The sequence below is a fragment of the Neolamprologus brichardi genome, chromosome 3, assembly GCF_056152115.1.
Source record: "Neolamprologus brichardi isolate AB-2024 chromosome 3, ASM5615211v1, whole genome shotgun sequence".
Classification (NCBI taxonomy): domain Eukaryota; kingdom Metazoa; phylum Chordata; class Actinopteri; order Cichliformes; family Cichlidae; genus Neolamprologus; species Neolamprologus brichardi.
Genome location: NC_142106.1, coordinates 45,078,708 through 45,097,057, shown reverse-complemented (window position 1 = coordinate 45,097,057; position 18,350 = coordinate 45,078,708). Strand labels below are relative to the sequence as shown.

The 18,350-nt window shown below is 38.8% G+C and overlaps 2 protein-coding genes across 6 annotated transcripts in view; both read right to left on the bottom strand.

Annotated features, from left to right (window-relative positions):
* Positions 1-728: 728 nt before the first annotated feature.
* On the bottom strand, positions 729-10,974 carry LOC102782280 (interleukin-13 receptor subunit alpha-1-like). 3 transcript variants are annotated; one of them, XM_006802606.3, is made up of 11 exons: positions 10,803-10,974; positions 10,496-10,623; positions 8,565-8,719; positions 7,421-7,577; positions 7,223-7,322; positions 5,974-6,125; positions 5,731-5,864; positions 5,397-5,529; positions 4,483-4,582; positions 1,108-1,192; positions 729-1,024 (listed from the first exon to the last, which is right to left on the bottom strand). In XM_006802606.3, exons 2-11 carry the CDS (start codon positions 10,560-10,562, stop codon positions 932-934), a joined length of 1,176 nt encoding a protein of 391 aa, XP_006802669.2. In that variant the 5' UTR covers positions 10,563-10,623; positions 10,803-10,974; the 3' UTR covers positions 729-931. The 3 variants fall into 3 exon arrangements, with proteins under 3 accessions (XP_006802669.2, XP_087695543.1, XP_035768782.2); XM_087839417.1 differs by lacking the exon at positions 10,803-10,974 and having other exon boundaries at positions 10,496-10,793; XM_035912889.2 differs by lacking the exon at positions 10,803-10,974 and having other exon boundaries at positions 7,421-7,574; positions 10,496-10,793.
* A 1,219-nt stretch (positions 10,975-12,193) lies between these two features.
* dock11 (dedicator of cytokinesis 11) overlaps positions 12,194-18,350 on the bottom strand; it is an 88,160-nt gene continuing 82,003 nt past the window's right edge. For 2 of the 3 annotated variants that reach the window (XM_087837737.1, XM_087837738.1), the window contains one exon: positions 12,194-13,722. In XM_087837737.1, the coding sequence (XP_087693863.1) occupies positions 13,633-13,722 (90 nt within the window). In that variant the 3' untranslated portion in view covers positions 12,194-13,632. Of the gene's footprint in view, positions 13,723-17,890; positions 17,910-18,350 lie in introns of all 3 variants that reach the window. The other variant, XM_087837739.1, reaches the window with a different exon arrangement.

The following is an 18,350-nucleotide window of genomic DNA, read 5'->3' as shown; positions in this document are numbered from 1 at the left end:
GTCTAGGTGTAACTTTACAAGCATGATGGAGAGAAAGTATGAAACTTCAGTGGAGAAACTAAGGAATGAACTAAAAAAAAGCCACATCCAAAATCTCCCTTACCACTGATGCTTGGACGGGTCACAGAGTCCTACTTAGGGGTAACTTGTCATTTCATTATTTGTTCAAAGACGCCATTGCTGCTGTTTGTATATTATAAATTTTTTGCTATGATTTCCTTTGTTATATTTGTTTTGCAAAACATTTAATTTTTTGTTAAAAACAGAAGATTGTAGTATAATGTTATTGTGGATTTTGTTTTGTGAATGAAGAGCACTTTTTGGCAGAATGCAAAGTGAATGTTACATTTTGTTTGTTTAAAGACACCATTGTTGCTGTTTATTTGAAATGTTTTGTTAACTTTTCCTTTTATATATGTTTGCACATTTCATTTCTTGTTAAATGCTCTATTGTATTGATTGTACGACCTCTACAACTTTATTTTGCAATTTTTTTTATTAAAAGGTCTTCAAATGAATAAATTTGTGTTTTTCATTTATATACATAAATTAGTAAATGTGAAATTGCTATACAAGTCAAATAATGGGGAAAAAATCGTTAATCGAATCAAATCGAAATCGAATCGGATTAAAAAATGAATCGTTAGATTAATCGATGCATCGAAAAATTAATCGCTAGATTCATCGATTAGGAAAATAATCGTTTTGCCCAGCCCTACTTATTAGCAGGTGAAATTCCTTTTTATGCAAACACGGACACAGGTGTTCACCAGTGCAGCAGAGGTGCCACACAGCACACGTCGGACCTGCAACAGGTATGAAACTTTCAACCGAAAAAAGGCAAGTGAAACTAAATGTTTTCAACCTGCTGTTAAGTTACTATGTATATGTTCCTTCAAGTCCATCTGCACATTCCTCTGAACATGTGTGATTAGGAGATTTCCTCAGGAATCGTGTTTTCAGATACAAGGATGATGTGTTCAGTGGGTTCTGGCACCGGTGTGTACAGATTTCCAGGGATGGGCTGAAAAACACAGCAGTGTAAAAATGAGTATTTATGAGGACAGAAAGAGCATTTGACTAGACTTTTTTTTTTCAAGTATATACCTTAGAATCTCTGTTTCCAGTCATCATCATTTCCTTGAATATTGTTGAAGGATCAGGCATCCTGGGACAAAAGATTTCCCTGTTCCTGCAACACACACACACACAAAACCCCAACACATCATGTTTAGGCTTGACTCTAACACTGGAAATACCTTGGAAGTACCTTGTGGTGTGAAATCATGTTACACAACGTCATATGGAAAATTTAAACCATCATTCAAATACTTTTCAGGGAAGTAGTACAGATACCTGCAAGTTCTTTCATTGATTTCAAGAACCAAAAGTGAGAACTAGGTTTCTTTGGTTTTTATTCCAGTATTTTAGCCAGGTAAGATAACACCAACCGAGACTCAAAGCAGTCGTTTTTATGTCTTGAAGTGAACCAATTCACCTTCTCCAAGAAAACAGCAGCAGAAAAGGAAGATGGTGGAGTTCGTGTAAAAAAACAGGGACTCTAGTAGGTCTAGTGTTATTTCTGTGTGTCTGCATGTTTGCTGTTTTATCAACATTTATTATAAATCTGGATTTCTTACAGGACAGTGTCTATAGGAGTATATAGTTTTTATTTTTGTCATTAATTCTTATCAAGAAAAATATTATATTTTTATTTAAGTATTTAACTAATTGTTAAAGATCTTAAATCTTATCTGAAAATATGTTGCACCTTTTACATGTTTCACTGGCATTCAGTCAGGACAAACAACACACGTAGAGCATGTCAGGTGAACTGTAAAAAGCCGACCCCTCTCTCCTCAAACATGCATGTTTGGACCCATCCTTTACACCACTGCCATCTTGTGGCCACCAGTGGATATGGTCTCTGGAAGCACAATTAACACTGAAGCCACTGAAATCTGGACGGGTAGATGTTCAGCAGCTTGCAGTTGGTTGGTTTTTTGTACATGTGCATTGTGGGTAAATCTTTGGTGTTTGTTGGAAGACTGACAAGAGATTAGCGTGCTAGCTAAGCTGTTGCTGGCTCTGCTTTCACTGCTCTGAGATCAGTTACCAGAAATAAGAGTTGTGGAAATAAGAGTTAGCGCTCTCATTTATCATTGTAAGAGAAGAGTTTTTTTTCTTAGTGACCACTTTGGCCAACATGCGTGATGTAAGAAATGTTTAAATTTAATAAAGTTAAGCAAGCTGACCAGGTGATGGTTCTACCGGCACTTTCAATATCTCTGAGAAACCCCCTGGTTGACCTAACGTACAATTAACCCAGCTATTTTACTAATACACAACCTTCATTTTTTATTAATTATTTAATCCCACCATAGATATTTTCTTAAATCAAGTTAGACCATGCTCAGGTCTTTCATTTCAGCTCTGATTCTTTTTGAATCGATGAATATTAAAATACATTTTAAAATCATGATGAAAACCTATGATTTGACAGGATATGAGGCATTAGTGTAGATTAAACAGAATTGGGGCGACCGTGGCTCAGGGGGTTGGGATGCACATCTGCAACCGGAAGGTCGCCGGTTCGATCCCCGGGCTCTCTGTCCTGGTTGTTGTGTCCTTGGGCAAGACACTTTACCCTACCGCCTACTGGTGTTGGCCAGAGGGGCCGATGGCGCGATATGGCAGCCTCGCCTCTGTCAGTCTGCCCCAGCTACAACCATAGCTTGCAGCGAAGCTCGCACATGTGAGAGTGAATGAATAGTGGCATTGTAAAGCGCTTTGGGTGCCTTGAAAAGCGCTATATAAATCCAATCCATTATTACTATTAATTAATTTAGCACTGATGGGAAACATATTTCTGCAAAGTAAATCCTTTGATTTTTGATACTTTATGTGCAATTTTACAGTAATACAGTTTCATGTGAAGTATTCTTTTGCTACTTTTGCTAAAGCCGCAGTTTTAAAAAGCCCTTCACTCCTCATTACACGCTAGTACTAAATAGTTAGATAACTACAGTAGTAATAAAATATTTAAATTCTATAGCCAGGATGAGGGCAGAAAGAGGCTGTCACAGCAGTATGTTTTGTAACTTCGGACGTTCCCACAGCTACGATATGAAGCTCCAGTATTAGATAAATATTATTTCCAACTATGGATCATGCATAGCTAGTTGAGTAGGTCCATGAATACAAATCCACAGCTGGAAAATGGCAGAGTAGGTCATATTTTTATCTATTTTATCGGTGCAGCTCTACCTGACACACCAGTCTGTGGTGCTGAGAGAATCACTTTAGGTCTCAGCTAGAGCCTGACTGTTTTATCAGCAGGTCAGTATAACCAGCTGATATTAGCTACTTGCCTATCTATTAGCATCGGCATTAACAGCGGCCAATAAATGACACATGGGAAAAACACCTCATAACCATGCCATGATGTTACAGAGTTTCTTCACCAGAGGGCACTCTGATTCTTCCCTCTTGGCAACACACCACAAACACAACAACTAGCCTATCCAGAGTCATGTAGAGCACAAAAGAATAAATAAGTGACGACATAAATGTAAAAGAAATCTATTTATGTTTAGACAACAAACAGAATATCTGATTTTTAAAATACCAAACACGAATATCAGTTTTAAAGATCCTGTATAGGCCAGGCTCTAGCCTGAACCTTTATTATTTTACCCTGCACATAGATCACGCCACAGACTCAATAAAGTTATGATATAAAAATGTGTGAAAGCTTTTCTTAGAGTAAATAAACTAAGCTGCTAAGTTATATGAGTTCATAGCACTATGGGAGGTTATAGTGATTTCACTTCTGCTGTGTCTGTGTGTATAAAGGCACAATCTGGCAGGAGAGGGTGAGAGGTTTTTAATCTATTGGGCCTATGACTAAGCCTTCTGCTATTTGCTACGTGTTTGCTGCAGGCCACACCTACCTGCCTGCGGCTACAGGTGAGGCAGTTTTGTCAACCTTTCCACTCAGAGGCATCGTAATTCTGTTTACTGATTAAACACTAGTCCTCAAGAGTCCTCAAGAGTAGCCACTCGCCATGGTCTATCAATTCTATTATCTTCTTTTCTTATAAAATCAAATTACACCATCAGGAGATATTTTTTTAAGACTACATGAAAAACAAAGAGAAACTCAGCCCTCTCCCCGGGGCAAACATTTACTGACAGTGAGGAGGGGAAAAAAAGTTTTACAAGAAGAAACCTCCTCAGGTAGCTTCCATACTAGTGTTTATTTGGTTAACTACTGTTTGACAAGACGCAGTAGGAGAAGCTTCTTTTGACATTAATCTTTTAATGTCTCTCTGAGTGCAATGAGGCTACTGCACAAATCATTCCCGACTAAATCAACTCAACAATACTGTATGCTGTGCAAAATCATTGTTTAAAACATGGATTTTGCAAAATCTGCACTTGCACACAAACATTCACTTTTGAAATCGTTCTGGCACATACCTCTGGAAGCAGTAGCAGGACAGAATGACGGAGACAGAAAGAATAATTGGGACGACGATGGCGATCACAGTCAGCATCTCATCTGGAGACCTATTCTCCCCTGGAGTGAACAAGAGATACTTCCTGGTAAAGCTTTTAGGAGATTTTCAACCTTTTTGCACATTGTGTTGCACATAATATTGCGTATCACAGTGGTTTGCTAGTGTCTAATTTCTAATTAATGATCCCAATTCAGTGCTCCAAAGTTTACAAATAATAAGTTGAAGAAATGTGCCATTAGACATAATAGAGAACAGCTAAAAAGCAAGGCTGTATAGAGCTTTCACTAACTAACAGATAGCTCAACCACCCATGACATGAATGCTGGAATTTTCTGCTTTTAGCCGTGTTCCTGTTGTACAACATAGCTCGAATAAGTGAGCCAGCACCTGCAAAACTCTTTTTTTTGTAGCACGGTGCACTGCAACATCAGACAAGGCAGATTGTGTGTTAGATTAATGTGAAACCTTAAAATATACTGTTTAGGATACGACAGTGTTGCTTTGATTCCTTGTTGTCCAAGTGACTGGGAGTCATTTTCTTGTAAATTAAAAAGAACAAAGTTCCTGATGATGATGAGTCATTATTAAAATGACCCGACTTCACCCACCCACAGAACTTTATACACTAATTGGTGCATTTCCGATTGCAGCCTCACGCTGATTTGGCCTACATTACAATATCTGCACCAACATGTAGTTTGACACAAAATTTATAGATGAAGTGAATCAATATGCTGTCAGTGATGTGATTAGCACATGATAAAAACACGAACATACAACTCTGTGTGCACATCATGGGATCTCATGATAATGTAGATATAATTATTTAAATATACTCGTAGTAATAATTAGTAATACTGGTTAGACAGTTACCGTGAGTTATGACTTCACTGAGGTCACTGGACAAAGGGATGCAGTATTGATCAGTCTGCACACTGTATTGGAATTTGTATTGGCAGTTTTTGTTATAGGGGATTTCCAGACTTGGCCCTTTAGTGTGGAGAGTCTGAAAAATAAGAAGCACACAAAACCAATGTTGCACTTTGTCAGTATGGAACAACTGTAGCATTGACATAACATCTGGATTTAAGACAGACAAATGTGAAAATATTTGTTTTTTCTGATATTTGATAGAAATGTTCAGCTATGAGATTATTCCAATGTCTCATAAAACACTTAAGCAGAACGTCACAATGTGAGAACTTACTCTGACGTTATTGCACTCGGTGATGCAGACACTATAGTTTAATCCACATTTTCCAACAGCCGGACCTCGATGTTCCCATGTCAGGTAGAGATTGCCTTTATCTTCTGCGATGTTCATCTTTGGTAAAGGTATCACTGAGGAGATAACAAAACACTTGTTAAAAAAAAAAAAATGTTAACATTTCATATTCATTTTCACAGTTTGGAACGACATTAACAATAAAAAATTAAAAATAACACCAACCAAATTTAGGTTTGAGGGTGTTGCGTCCAGTTTCAGTCTCCACGAGCACATAGATGTCAACTTTAAGATTATTCACATTTAGATAACAAACATCCTTTTCATGGCCGGTGGACCCATCACATGCTCTGATTTTATCGTGTTCCTCTGAAGTCCTGTAATGACAGAATGAGGAGTAAACAAGAGAAGTGGAAAAACATAAAAAGCTTTTTCACTTCAGCCAGTGACTCAGATTATGGCTCATGTAATTCCTTCAAAGTTCCCAGATTAATATTCAGATGGAATGTTAAATAATTCAAATCGGCACAAGACTCTGATGAAGCCACAAGCAGGTTTTAACAAAATACTGCTGTCCAATATTTGTCACTCTGTAACATCCATACACAGAGTACTGCTACAGAAATGTATTGCAGTAGTTCATTTTCACAGAACCCCCGACTAATGATGTGCTGATTCACGGCACTAATCCTATATTTTTTCTTTAAAATGGTAAATGGCCTGCATTTGTATAGCGCTTTACTCAGTCCCTAAGGACCCCAAAGCGCTTTACACTACATTCAGTCATTCACCCATTCACACACTGGCAATGGCAAGCTACATTGTAGCCACAGCTGCCCTGGGGCGCACTGACAGAGGCGAGGCTGCCGGACACTGGCTGTATCCCAATTCAGGGTCTGCAGCTTTAAAGGCCGCATTTTAAGGCCGATTACGTCACAGCGACGTGACGAAGGCTGTCCCAATTCGAAGGCTGCTCGAAATGCGGCCCTCAAATGCGTCCTTAATTTCCCTGAATTTTAACAAACACTTGAACAAAAGATGTTCTCCTTCATTTCTGTCAAACAAAGCTGTATGAAACATTTCTAGCTGTTAGTATCATGGTTGCTAGGCAACCTGGGCAGCGCAACGGAGGCTAGACCGTCCCATTTCACAAGCCTCTCACTTCCGACCTTAGCGGTCTTTAATTACGCGGCCCTTGAGGATCGTTGAGACTGCGTACTTTAAGGCTGCAGACCCTGAATTGGGATACAGCCACTGACGCCACCGGGCCACCAGTAGGCAAACATGGGTTAGTATCTTGCCAAGGATATTTGGCATGCAGCCAGGAGGCAGCCTGGGATCGAATCACCAACCTTCTGATTAGTGGCTGACCTGCTCTGCCACCTGAGCTACAGCCACCCCAAATTAGATACAATTTCACTCCGCACAGAAACTGCGTTACATTTCTTTTGTTGTTTGCAGCTTTTATGCTCACCTGTAGCTGATGTTCAGCTTGACTGACTCATTGACTGGTTTCCAGAAACACTTTGTTCTCTCAGACTCAAGTGAACATCTGAAGTCCGTCACCAATTCAGCTGTAAGTACAAAAAAAGAATTAAGTCACACACATAGATATATATTAAAAAAAGACTTAAGTTCTTATATATCAGCATTTCAGCTTTCTGGTACTTACTGCGGCGCTTTGAAGTTTTAATGGTTTTGTTCACAGGTCTGCTTTTCTTCCTACACACAGGATCTACAGCTTGAATGCTGATATTCCAGTGATCAGAGTGCTTATCTTCTGTGAAGTACTTCACTGTGAAATTATTAACTAGGCTTAGGAAATTCTGCTGGGAAAAAAAAAAATATATATATATATATTTAGTGAAATTTAAATAATTCTTAGTTCTCCAGCACACTGTCTGATATCCACTTTAAGGGCACTTTATTTTCATAAATAGAAAACATATTTTTAGATAAATGCCGTTTTTTTGTTTTTAACTTAACTTTAGGGTTATTTACAGCGCTGTATTGTTCAATATAAATTATGTTTTATTTATTTATTTATTTATTTATTGTAACTTATCAGGTCAATAAATTCACCATTGTGAAAAACTATAATTTGATTAATATTTTGTTTGTTTTCATATTGTCAATAAACATGTTTGGACTAATTTGCCATACGTTTGATGATAGTAGGTGTATGGTACATGAAAAAAATGGCAGATAGGTCAAGTGGATATTCTTTATAGATTTGAAAACTGTCATTACATATGGAAAAAACTGTTATTAATAAGAACTAATACCAAATACATTTGTAGATCTTCTTTTCTTTGGCTGCTTCCATTAGAGTCTACCACACCAGATCATGCACCTGGATCTCACCCTATTTCTAGCACCCTCCTCTTTCTAACCAACTCTCTGCATCTCCTCAACGGACCTGCTCTGAGGTCCTCCTCTTTTCCTCCTGTCTGGGAGCACCATGTTCAGCATCCTTTGTCCAGGATTTTGGTAATGACCGTTTTTAAGAGCCGAGTGTAAATGAATGAGGGAATAAAAAAATGCACACGGCCGTTTCACAAAACGCTACCATTAAAGTGGCGCTCAAACCTGTTACAGGAGGTGTGACACTGTTGAGAAACACACTGACCAGACTGAGGTACTAAATCCTGAGCTTCCCATAATCCAACTCACTACCTTTATTTCAAAGCCCACTATTATAACTGAGTAAAATTAACTTTATTTTTAAAATTAATTATGTTTCTCTTTAGGTTAAAACTTTGTTTCACCAATCTAATGTCAGCCTGTCTCACTGCTGGCTTTCAGTTCCATATTACCTCATTTGACTGCAGTAGTCCATATCTGATTACTTCATATTTGACTGTACAGTTTTTCGGGTGATTGTCTGGCTTCTTCCAGGACCAGGACACGTTCACTTGAAATTGGTCATCCCACCTATATGTCACATCTGTTGGTTCGGGAAGTTGATAATCTGCAGGTATAAGAAGAGCCGTTACTCCCAGCTTTGCATAAATGATCAATGCTGTTCAGTAATGATCGCGGTGAGCTACCACCGAAGCCAGAAATGACATTTCCCACGAACTCTTTCACAACACTCGCTGCTGTCTGCAATCAGTTCCTTGTGCCACTCATTGTGACACTGCTGTGTTTTGTAATACCTCGGACTGAAGCTGAAGATTGTAAAGCTGTAACTGTTGTCATCATTATACATCATTATATATATCATTTTTTGTGCTTCTGTTATGCATTAATGGTAGTTGATTGGCAGTAATTTGGCAAAGTCATCTCCAAAAACAGATGATCAGATTTATTACCAGCAAACTCACGGAAAATGTCATTGCACCTAGGAATACCTAGGAAAAATGAAATCATTTAATTGCGCCAAATCAGGGAAATATCCAGCATGAAAATCACCTGACTGTACATGAACTGAAGAACATTCCTCACATTCCCCCTCCACCTCTGTTTTTACTATTAGATTGGTTGGAAATGCTCTTGAATCATATGCAAAATGTCTTTGGCACCACCCACACATGGAGTGTTAGGGTGTAGTAAAATGCGCTGATATCCACACTGGGCATGGAAAAGGACAGCAGTGATTCCTAGTATTTTTTAAACACATGATTAGAAATATGAAAGTGTCATTTTAAATTCATTTGTCATAAAAATGGATGCATCTTTAGATTTATCTTACAATCATACAATAAAGTGCAGCTGCTCGGCGTTGAAAATGTGACGCTGACGTTTTCTTCGGATTACAGTATATGTGCACAGGCTTTTTATGCAAAGTGACACAACATAATGGGGGATATCATATCTTAGACACATATCGTGGAATCAAAAATAATGGAGGAGATGAATTAATTTAAATTCTATGAGACATCCTTTTAAAATTTGCCTCTGTCATTGTTACACTTTCACTTGCGCAGGTTCCCCCGCAACTTGGTCGCTGGTTGCGCTGCGCACCTGTACAGTGAAAGACAGCCTCTTTAAGCGCAAACTAACCGTTAAGGTGCACTTGGTAAAATCGAATAAGAAATATACTCTGAATTTATACTCAAACAGAAAGACATCAGCGAATGTGTTCCAAAGAGCTCTCTGAATTAGCCAGATCCTTGGAGATAACTACCCTAACACACACATTTTGTTACTGGGAATTAGAATTAACAACGCAAAACCACCGAGGTCAAGTTTAATGTGCTTTCCAATTCGTTTATTCATAGCAATAATTCATTACATGCCAATAATAATAACAATAATAATAATAGTAATAATACCACTTAATGTAATAGGGTCAAGACCCTTAAAGTAACACTTCACCAAGTGCTATTAGTGCAGCGGAAAGGAAAAGCTCCTTGAAGAGGAAGAAACCTCAGGGTGGGATTCCCGGATAAGGTGAGAGGAAAGCGGAGACAGAAATAACTATAAATAAATAAAAATAAAAATGCACACTTACATTTAAAATTAAAATATTATCTGACTTATGCGTTAATTTATTATTTTTTACAAGAGCAAAAACACACAAACTATAACCACAAAAGTGCTTTAATTTAATTGGCTAATAAATAGCAAGTTGTTAGAGAGCTCGAGACGTTCGGTTAACGAATAACGCGCGTGCGTCTAAAACATGCTAATTAAAGTCTGGTTTGACGGGCTGGGTACGCTCACTGACAGGTTCCCTTTAACCGAACAATTTTTAGATGTAGACTATTGTTAAAACTGGGATAACAACTAATGAGTGTTTTACCTGCTTTACAGTTGAAAGTCATGGTGGTGGCGCAGAGAAAGATGAAAAACCGCTGAGCGACAGTCATGTTGCCTCCAAGCGTCCGGACTTTATTCCTGGAAGCGTTTCAGGAGCTCGTTTGATTCCCTCTAGGAATCCAAGTAGAAAATAAATGTATATATATCTATGTAAAGGGAAAAAAATACCGGCGACAGACTGTCTAGGTTAAAAGAAAAAAATGTTTTTTTCTAAAAAGTGAATGGAAACGAGAAAACGAAGCCAAAACTCCAGCTACACCTTAACTGTCTCCGTGCCTACTGAACCTTACCGGGAAGGTCGGGGCGGAGTTGTTTCGAGTGGGAGGAAACTGTAATGACAACGAAGCTACGACATTTCACGGAGTGAAAATGAGTAAGCAGCCTCGGTTACCAAACGCTGTTGGAAACGGGAATCCAGCGTCCATACAACAAATCGTTTTGGGGAATAAAGGAAGCTGCTCCCGTCGCTCTCTTAATGGGGGCAACATTACGCATGCGTGTGATCTTAAGTGCGATATATCAAACCGCAAGTGTCCATCCATTCCTCCAGGAAGTCGTCAGGCCCTAAATGAGTCTGTGAATCATTAAGCTTATTATCTATGTGGTAATGGCTTTATTCTGCAACCAACAATATAGAGTGGGCCAAACTGATAACACGGGTGCAGCAAAGGCCAAGAAAAACATAGATAGTTGTGTTAGACTTCTGATTTATTCGGTTATGGGTCAAGCTCAAAGCCTCCGTGGATGATATTAGACTAACTTAATGCTACAGTATGCATTGCGGTTGTAAAGAAAACACTTTGCTGAAAACCGTTTGGTGGATTTCGCCTGTTTCAACATGCAGAAAGCAGCCGGTGGTTGAAAGGGGAACAAGCAAACCCCAGCGAGGGTTTCCAAAGAGCGCAAGAAGTCTGAAAAACCAAAACCTCCGAGCGAGCTGCTGCTGCGACACTTCATGTGTGGTGTGAGACATGTGATAGTATAATCCGGCCATAAACCCTGTTTCTCTCTAGGACAAGCAGAATCGAGTTTGCAAACAAAAGCCATACATTCTTTTGGTTTGCTTAAAACTTCGGGGCGCTGTACGTGCAGTGATTTGTGAATAATTTCATCATCTACGTCTTCATGGATTTGGAAAGTTTTATCATGATTGTCTCATGTAGGATTTGATCCAGGCCTCATTTCATGATGGCTCAAGTGTTTTGAACAAGGAAGCTTGCTGGCAGGCAGTGTCACACCTAACAACTTTTGTTTTTTTAACTTATGAAGCGAGGCTGGTATAAATGAGGAATGTGGTTTGGTACTGTCTTGGTGAAATATGTTTTCTCTTAAAAAATGTTGCTGACATTAAATGAGCAAAAAGCAAATTTCTAATTTCATCATTTGATTCAGTTACTGACAATTATTTTTTTTTAAAGCCTTTTAAATAATATCCAGATAATTGGGTTTTGCTTGTACCTACACTGGACACAGCCTGTATACGCTCCTCCTGTGCTTTCCCAGCTGTGATGGAAATGAAAATGTTTTGGGAGATTGTTTATGTTGGCTTTAAAAGGCCAGTGTGGCGACCTCAGCCACATCTGCGGAGAAAGAATGCATGAGAGATACTAAAAAAGCCCTACAGAGATTTTTTCAACTACTGTCTTTAAGTTCAAACATCATTTTAGGCAAATGCAATGAGTATTTTCCCCCCACAGGTTTTATTGAAAAAGGGATTTTACAAAGGAAGTTTGACAAGCAGCTTCACCTCAGTAAACAATGCAATAAAAATGACAAACAGAAATCTCTGCTAGGACGGATTCTGGACCAACAAGAGTCCAAAAAAGTGGCTATATAATACACCATACATACAGTACATATAAACATACATGGATACACAGTTCATTTTACAGCATGTTGACAAATTATGTACATCTGCTTAAATATTATTTATCTGTCTGCTAATTTCAGTGTAGCACTTGTGAAATACTGTGAATAACCAGCATGTGAGGCTTCTTATTACTCAAGATAAAGGAGTCTTTTCAGAAGACAGAGCACAAAGGCACTGGATCCAAAATCAGGTCTTTAATAACTCAATGCACTGAAGTAAATCTCATCACAACGCTGTCATCGCTTTGTCAATTTCTCATTTCAAATGTCCAAAAATAATAATATTTCAATGATTGTTTTCAAGCTGTAATAGAATTAGCAATCTATATTATGCATTCACGCACGCACAGTCCAGAACACTGTTACTCCAAAGGGATTTTGTTTTGTCTTAACAATGCACTTGACAACTTTTAAACTACACAAGCCACTCCTGTCAGATTTATTCCAACCCTGAGCTCTGGCTTGTCTTCACTGTGACTTTGGAGCAGTCACAAGAGGCCTGCCATTGAATAAACATGGTAGTAACTTTGCCCTGACGCTCTATAAGCTGCTGCTCTTTAGTTGTGACTTATCTGTTTATCACCTTCTCCTCAGTCGTCAGGAATGCGCTGCTAGCACATAAACATCGACCCTTTGCCAGACAGAGTCTCGCAATGTTTTCGGTTAGAGTGCCTTTTATAAAAGAGTTGAACAAGTTGAGCCGGTATGGTAGCACGAAACCTCTCGCCACAAACACTGAAACGCAATCTAAAGGTGCTACTGTCTTTAAAAAGGAGACTCAAGTTGTAAAAGTTGGGACGGAGCGTGGTGTCCTGCATAGATCTAAAGGGCGGCATTGCAAATAGAAAATAGAAAAACTGTTTAACCAGCAGTCAGTCTGGCAGTTTGCTGTAAAGGTGGGGGGGGGGAAAAAAGTGCAATGCAGCTGAGCGTAACACCTAAACCTGACATGCAGACACGTAAATGGTGTTGCTGTAATACATTCTCAGAATTACTGCTGCTGTGGTTTGAGGACTAAATCTGAGTGCTGTGCCGCAAGCTGTTACCCCCACCGTCCACTGCACATCCAGCAAAGATGCCGTTGATAGCCAAATGTCATCTTCACCAGGGGGAATGTTTTGGCATGCATAGCTGGGCAGATTTGCACTGACAAATTCCCTGTTATAAACCAATCCAGGTCCTCAAGGGACAAGTGCAAGGATATACAGAAGTGTGGGTGGCCGCAAGAGACGGAGGGTGGTGTGCAGGAGGTCAACCGAGGTCAGTGGACGTCCCGCTGATGGCACGGAACACATGGAGGGAGTTCTGTAGTAGCGATCGCATCATATCCTCCGGGTATATCTGGGGTCGAAGCAAAACAGAAGCACAATCAGTGTCAGACACACACTTTGAGTACTGTGAGTTCGTGTTCTTCACATGCAAGCTGAGTGCACACTAAAGCTGGACTTTATAGTACTGCACAGTGGCCTACACCACAGTGGGTGATGGTGCACCTGCATCGCCCTGCCCTCACCACAGACTAAGATCAGAATTTTGGCCATAATCTTCAACAGTGGGGAACATTTCAGAATGTACTGAGTCGATGCGCAGACTGTGAGAGATGTGAAAATGGTGTAAGTCTGCACTGGCAGAATAATGGCTTAATGGCACTGTGAGCAAGCTGGATACATTTACTGGATAAAACATTGTGTTTAACGGATGCATTATTCTATGGTTGATCAATTAACTGTGTTTATGAAGCATATTAATTCCAAGCAGCAGAAACACAGTTTTTGTGTACTGTGTTGCCACAAAGTGCAGATAGTTTTCTGAGAAGGTCATGCAAGGCAAGGCAAGGCATTTCATTTATATGGAACCAAACACTACAGTCATTCAAGGTGCTTTACAAGAAAAATGAAAAACAAAAATAACATTTTTTAAAAAAGACAGAAATAATATAAATAAAAACGACAACGGTAACAATGATGGAACAGCTACTCGGTTAGTTGAAAACAATAGTGAATAGAGCTGGTTTAGCTTCTTTTTATTTCAATGGATACAGTTGGAGAAGACCTGACCTCAGTGGGCAGCTGGTTCCAGCTTTGGGCATCACACTGGCTAAATCACCCCATTTAGTTTAAGCTCTGTGACCACTAGGTGACCAGATCTTGGAGATCTTAGAAGCCTACCACATCTGTATCTTAGACATCTTAGACATACATTTAACAACCAGTAAAAATGTATTTTTATTTTTTATTTAAAATAAAAAACTTTAAATTGAATTCTGTATTTTACTGTAAATGTCTAGTAGTCTTTTTATCCAGGCCAATAAAGTCAACTCTATAAGAAATAAAGGCATGAATGAGCTTCTGTAGATCTTGCTGAGGACATAATCTCTCAGTTTAGCTACTTTTGTGAAATGCCAAAAAGCTGATATAGTTACAGCCCCAATACGCTCAGTGAATCTAAGGTACTCTTCCATGATTTTTTTCCACAAGTTGCAATCGTGTATTCTTATGTCCAAATAGGATAATCTCTGTTTTGTTTTCACTTTTTCAAGGCACAAAACATAAATAGCCAAATAAATCTGAGTATCATCTGCATAGCAACGATAGGCTGACTTGTATTCCTGAATGATGTCACACAGAGGAAGCATATACAGATTAAACAAAAGTGGCTCAAGAACGGACCCTTGTGGGACTCCACGCAGTATTTTCTGCAACTGAGAAGTATCAATAAAGACAAAATAATCTATATAAATAAATAATAATTATACCTTCAAGGTATGAACTAAATCATTTAAGGATTGTTCCTGTGGGACCAACTGAATGTTATAATCTAATAGTATGTTATGATGTACAGTGTCAAATGCTGCACTAAGCTCTAACAGTACCAGGGTAGTTAGTCTGCCTGAATCCATATAAAAGCAGTTTCTGTGAAACTGATGAAAGCCTGATTGAAAGACATCAGGACAACAATTAATAATCATCAAGAAATTACTAATTTGATTTAAAAATACTTTCTGAATATTTTTAGCATAATAATAATCTCTTTTTTCAGCTGGGGTTTGACACCTGCAGGAAAATAACAGGGTGGATGGAACCATTCACGGTGTTCAAGAGCTCATGGTCTATGCTGCTGTGCTACAGTAAATCAAGCTTAACTTAAAACCGCAGCAAAGACATTGTTTTCTTTTAAAATGAAGCACATAAAATATATATAATTAATTCTAAACAAATAGCATGAAACGAGGACAACGACGGTCACAATTTCTAACTCTGTTGTTCATTGTGTTTGGTTAGTGCTGCAACAAAACCCTAAAACTAAAGAGTTCCTCTGCAGCAGAGTAGGAAAAGTTACTAGCCATTGTCAGGACATCAACACTGTGCACACTGTTACAGTCATGCATGTTCATAATAATCCGAAATTGCAATTAATGAAGTCAGTGTCTGTGCAAGACCTTTTAAAATGCTCCATTTCAGACTGTTTTTTGTTTTGTTTTTAAATCTTGGCTCCGTATGATGTCAGTGAGAACGGATCTTCTCAAGGACACAACTGCGGTCGTGCTCACAGAAGCCACACCCACCTGCTGTTGAAACTTTATGTTCCAGAGAGTCTTGCAATAAGAAGAAAGTAGGTTTAAAGTGAGAGTGCTTCACCAAGGCGCATGAGAAAAATAAGGATTTTTTTTGGCCTGTCCCGTTCGCTACTTTTACAATCAGAGTTATTATCTGAAGGCCAAGAAAGATGCCCAATGGTGTTTTTCCCAAGTGGATTATTATGGCTTAAGGGTTATTTTGTCTTGTGTCTTAATCCTGTCCAAAAACAGCAGATGGCTCCGCCCCTCCCTGAGTCTGATTCTGCTGGAGGTTTGTTCCTGTTAAATTGAGGTTTTTCCTTCCCACTGTCGCCAAGTGTTTGCCCACACTTGAATTGTGATTTTAGGTAAAGCTGCTTTAATAGAATCCAAGAATATAAATGAGCACAATAGGTTCCCTTTGAAAGATTTGATATACGGTGACATATATATTTATAATATAAAAGATATTTATATAAAAATAATAGAATAATTTTAATTAAGAGGCCCTGTAATAAATTAAAAACATCCGGTCATCCGTCATTCCAATGAAAACTAAACACTGGAAAAGGTGATGTGACTAAAATCTTCACTCTTAGTGAAAAAGGTTATGAAGAATAATGTCTTATCGACTTAAAATGCATGTCACTTTATTTATTTTATGAAAGATAAAATGCAACAACATGAAAATTACTTTAGCTAGCAGATATTCATCCAGGCAGTGTCAGAGCTTTCATAAATCAGAGGAAGGTCGTCGACAGCTTGGCATTACTATGATCTACTTGAGCCTCCACAGTTAGCGGACCTCCCCATATGGAAAAGAAATAGAAAAAAAAATACTTGCATCAGATGTGGCCTACTTCATATAGCGAATCACATAAGGCTTATATGATTCACTCATGAAAGTGGCCACTTTCTCATTACTTTCATATATTGTTTTAGGAAGTATCCAAAACATACATACAAGTCAAGGGATCTTACATCTGTTTTCACTCTTGTATGCTTTTCATACAAGTTTTGCACAAGACAGATACAAACTTTATAAGATATATATACATCTTTTCCATATGGGTCAACAAGCTATGTCTAGGAATATTTAAAAAAAAAAAGGTGCCACAGTAAAGCAAACAAAAGCAAATATTTCTTCATTCCACAGATGATTCAGCGAGCAGTGAGGCTGCACAGCATCCTTCGGGTATCCCCAGCTGTCGATGACCCCGCAACAACAGCACCTCGCCTCAAATCAACAGGATCAAAACTTTGACCATTCACTGCAAAACTACATTTGTTTTATTCTAACGAGGAGAGAAGCCTTCCCACTAAAAACACACCCATGTGACATAAGACACAGAGGTGACAGATGGCAGCTAAGTGGATGTATGTTTGCCTGTAGTCTAGTTTGCTTGGGAATAATTCAGATGGCAGTAGATCCTTTTTTTTAACTGGGATTCTGTTTTTACATATGCGGACACGCAAATAGTCAAACCTTAACCAGGACACCAGTGTGACTGTAAACAGGATTTGATTAAAGGCGTCTCTCATTTGCATTGTTTTCAGCGCCATCAGTAGCGCTAGTGACGACAGTGTGTCCCAGTGTGATCTGACAAGTTTGTCAAAGGAGGAAGTAACTGTGTGCAAAATGTGTCTCGTCTGCCAAACCACTTTTAACCTCTGAATGCATCATAAAGATCTTTCCAGCTGAATGCATTTTATTTGACATTAAACAAGCATTTGTCGGATCCCGTTTTATTTCTAATTAGGACCTGACTATTAACCACCCAAGTATCGATTGCTGCTGGAATGTTTTTGGGGATCCAGATAAAAGTATTTAGATTACTTTTAGATTTAACCATAAGGTGTCTGGAAGAAATTAACCACAAAAGTGCACAGTCATCATTAGTGGTAATCGAACACATACTTAAAAAAACAAAATCACACACAGTCGCACATTACCTTGGGTTTTTCCTTAAAGCTTAAGGTCAGCATAATGGAGAGAAAAAGTCAGACCAGTTAGTTTGGTTACATCAAATGTCGGCAGGCACAAAAACAAATGAAAATGTGGCCTAACAATACCAACGGGATGTGTGGCAGCTGTGCAGCAATACATCATGACTTATCGTTTACGGGAAGAAATGTCAAACTAATGCACAAATGCGATGAGCAACACCGACCAGTTTTTCCATGCATAAAAACTCATTTATCGCTGTTACAGTTGCAACACAGACGTGTTTCACAAGAGCCGACTCATTTGGTTTTTTAAGCCTAAATTCATGGATTTTGAAGACCGTGCAACTAGAAGGCAAAGGACACAAGCAGTGTTCTGTAACGCTGGGAATAATTTTTTCTAGGAACTGTTTCTTCCCACTGTCTCTCATCACATCTCACTTCCAGTGTGGTTGTGCCCAGTGGTGAA

What these genes read in the sequence shown, in the direction of transcription:
- LOC102782280 (XM_006802606.3), bottom strand. Translation starts at nt 10,562, where the DNA reads ATGACTGTCGCTCAGCGGTTTTTCATCTTTCTCTGCGCCACCACCATG. An exon ending in GACTTTCAACTGTAAAGCAG is followed by an intron (nt 8,720 to 10,495) that starts GTAAAACACTCA and finishes TTATACCTGCAG; the next exon opens with ATTATCAACTTCCCGAACCA. An exon ending in TCCTGCTACTGCTTCCAGAG is followed by an intron (nt 1,193 to 4,482) that starts GTATGTGCCAGA and finishes TGTGTGTTGCAG; the next exon opens with GAACAGGGAAATCTTTTGTC.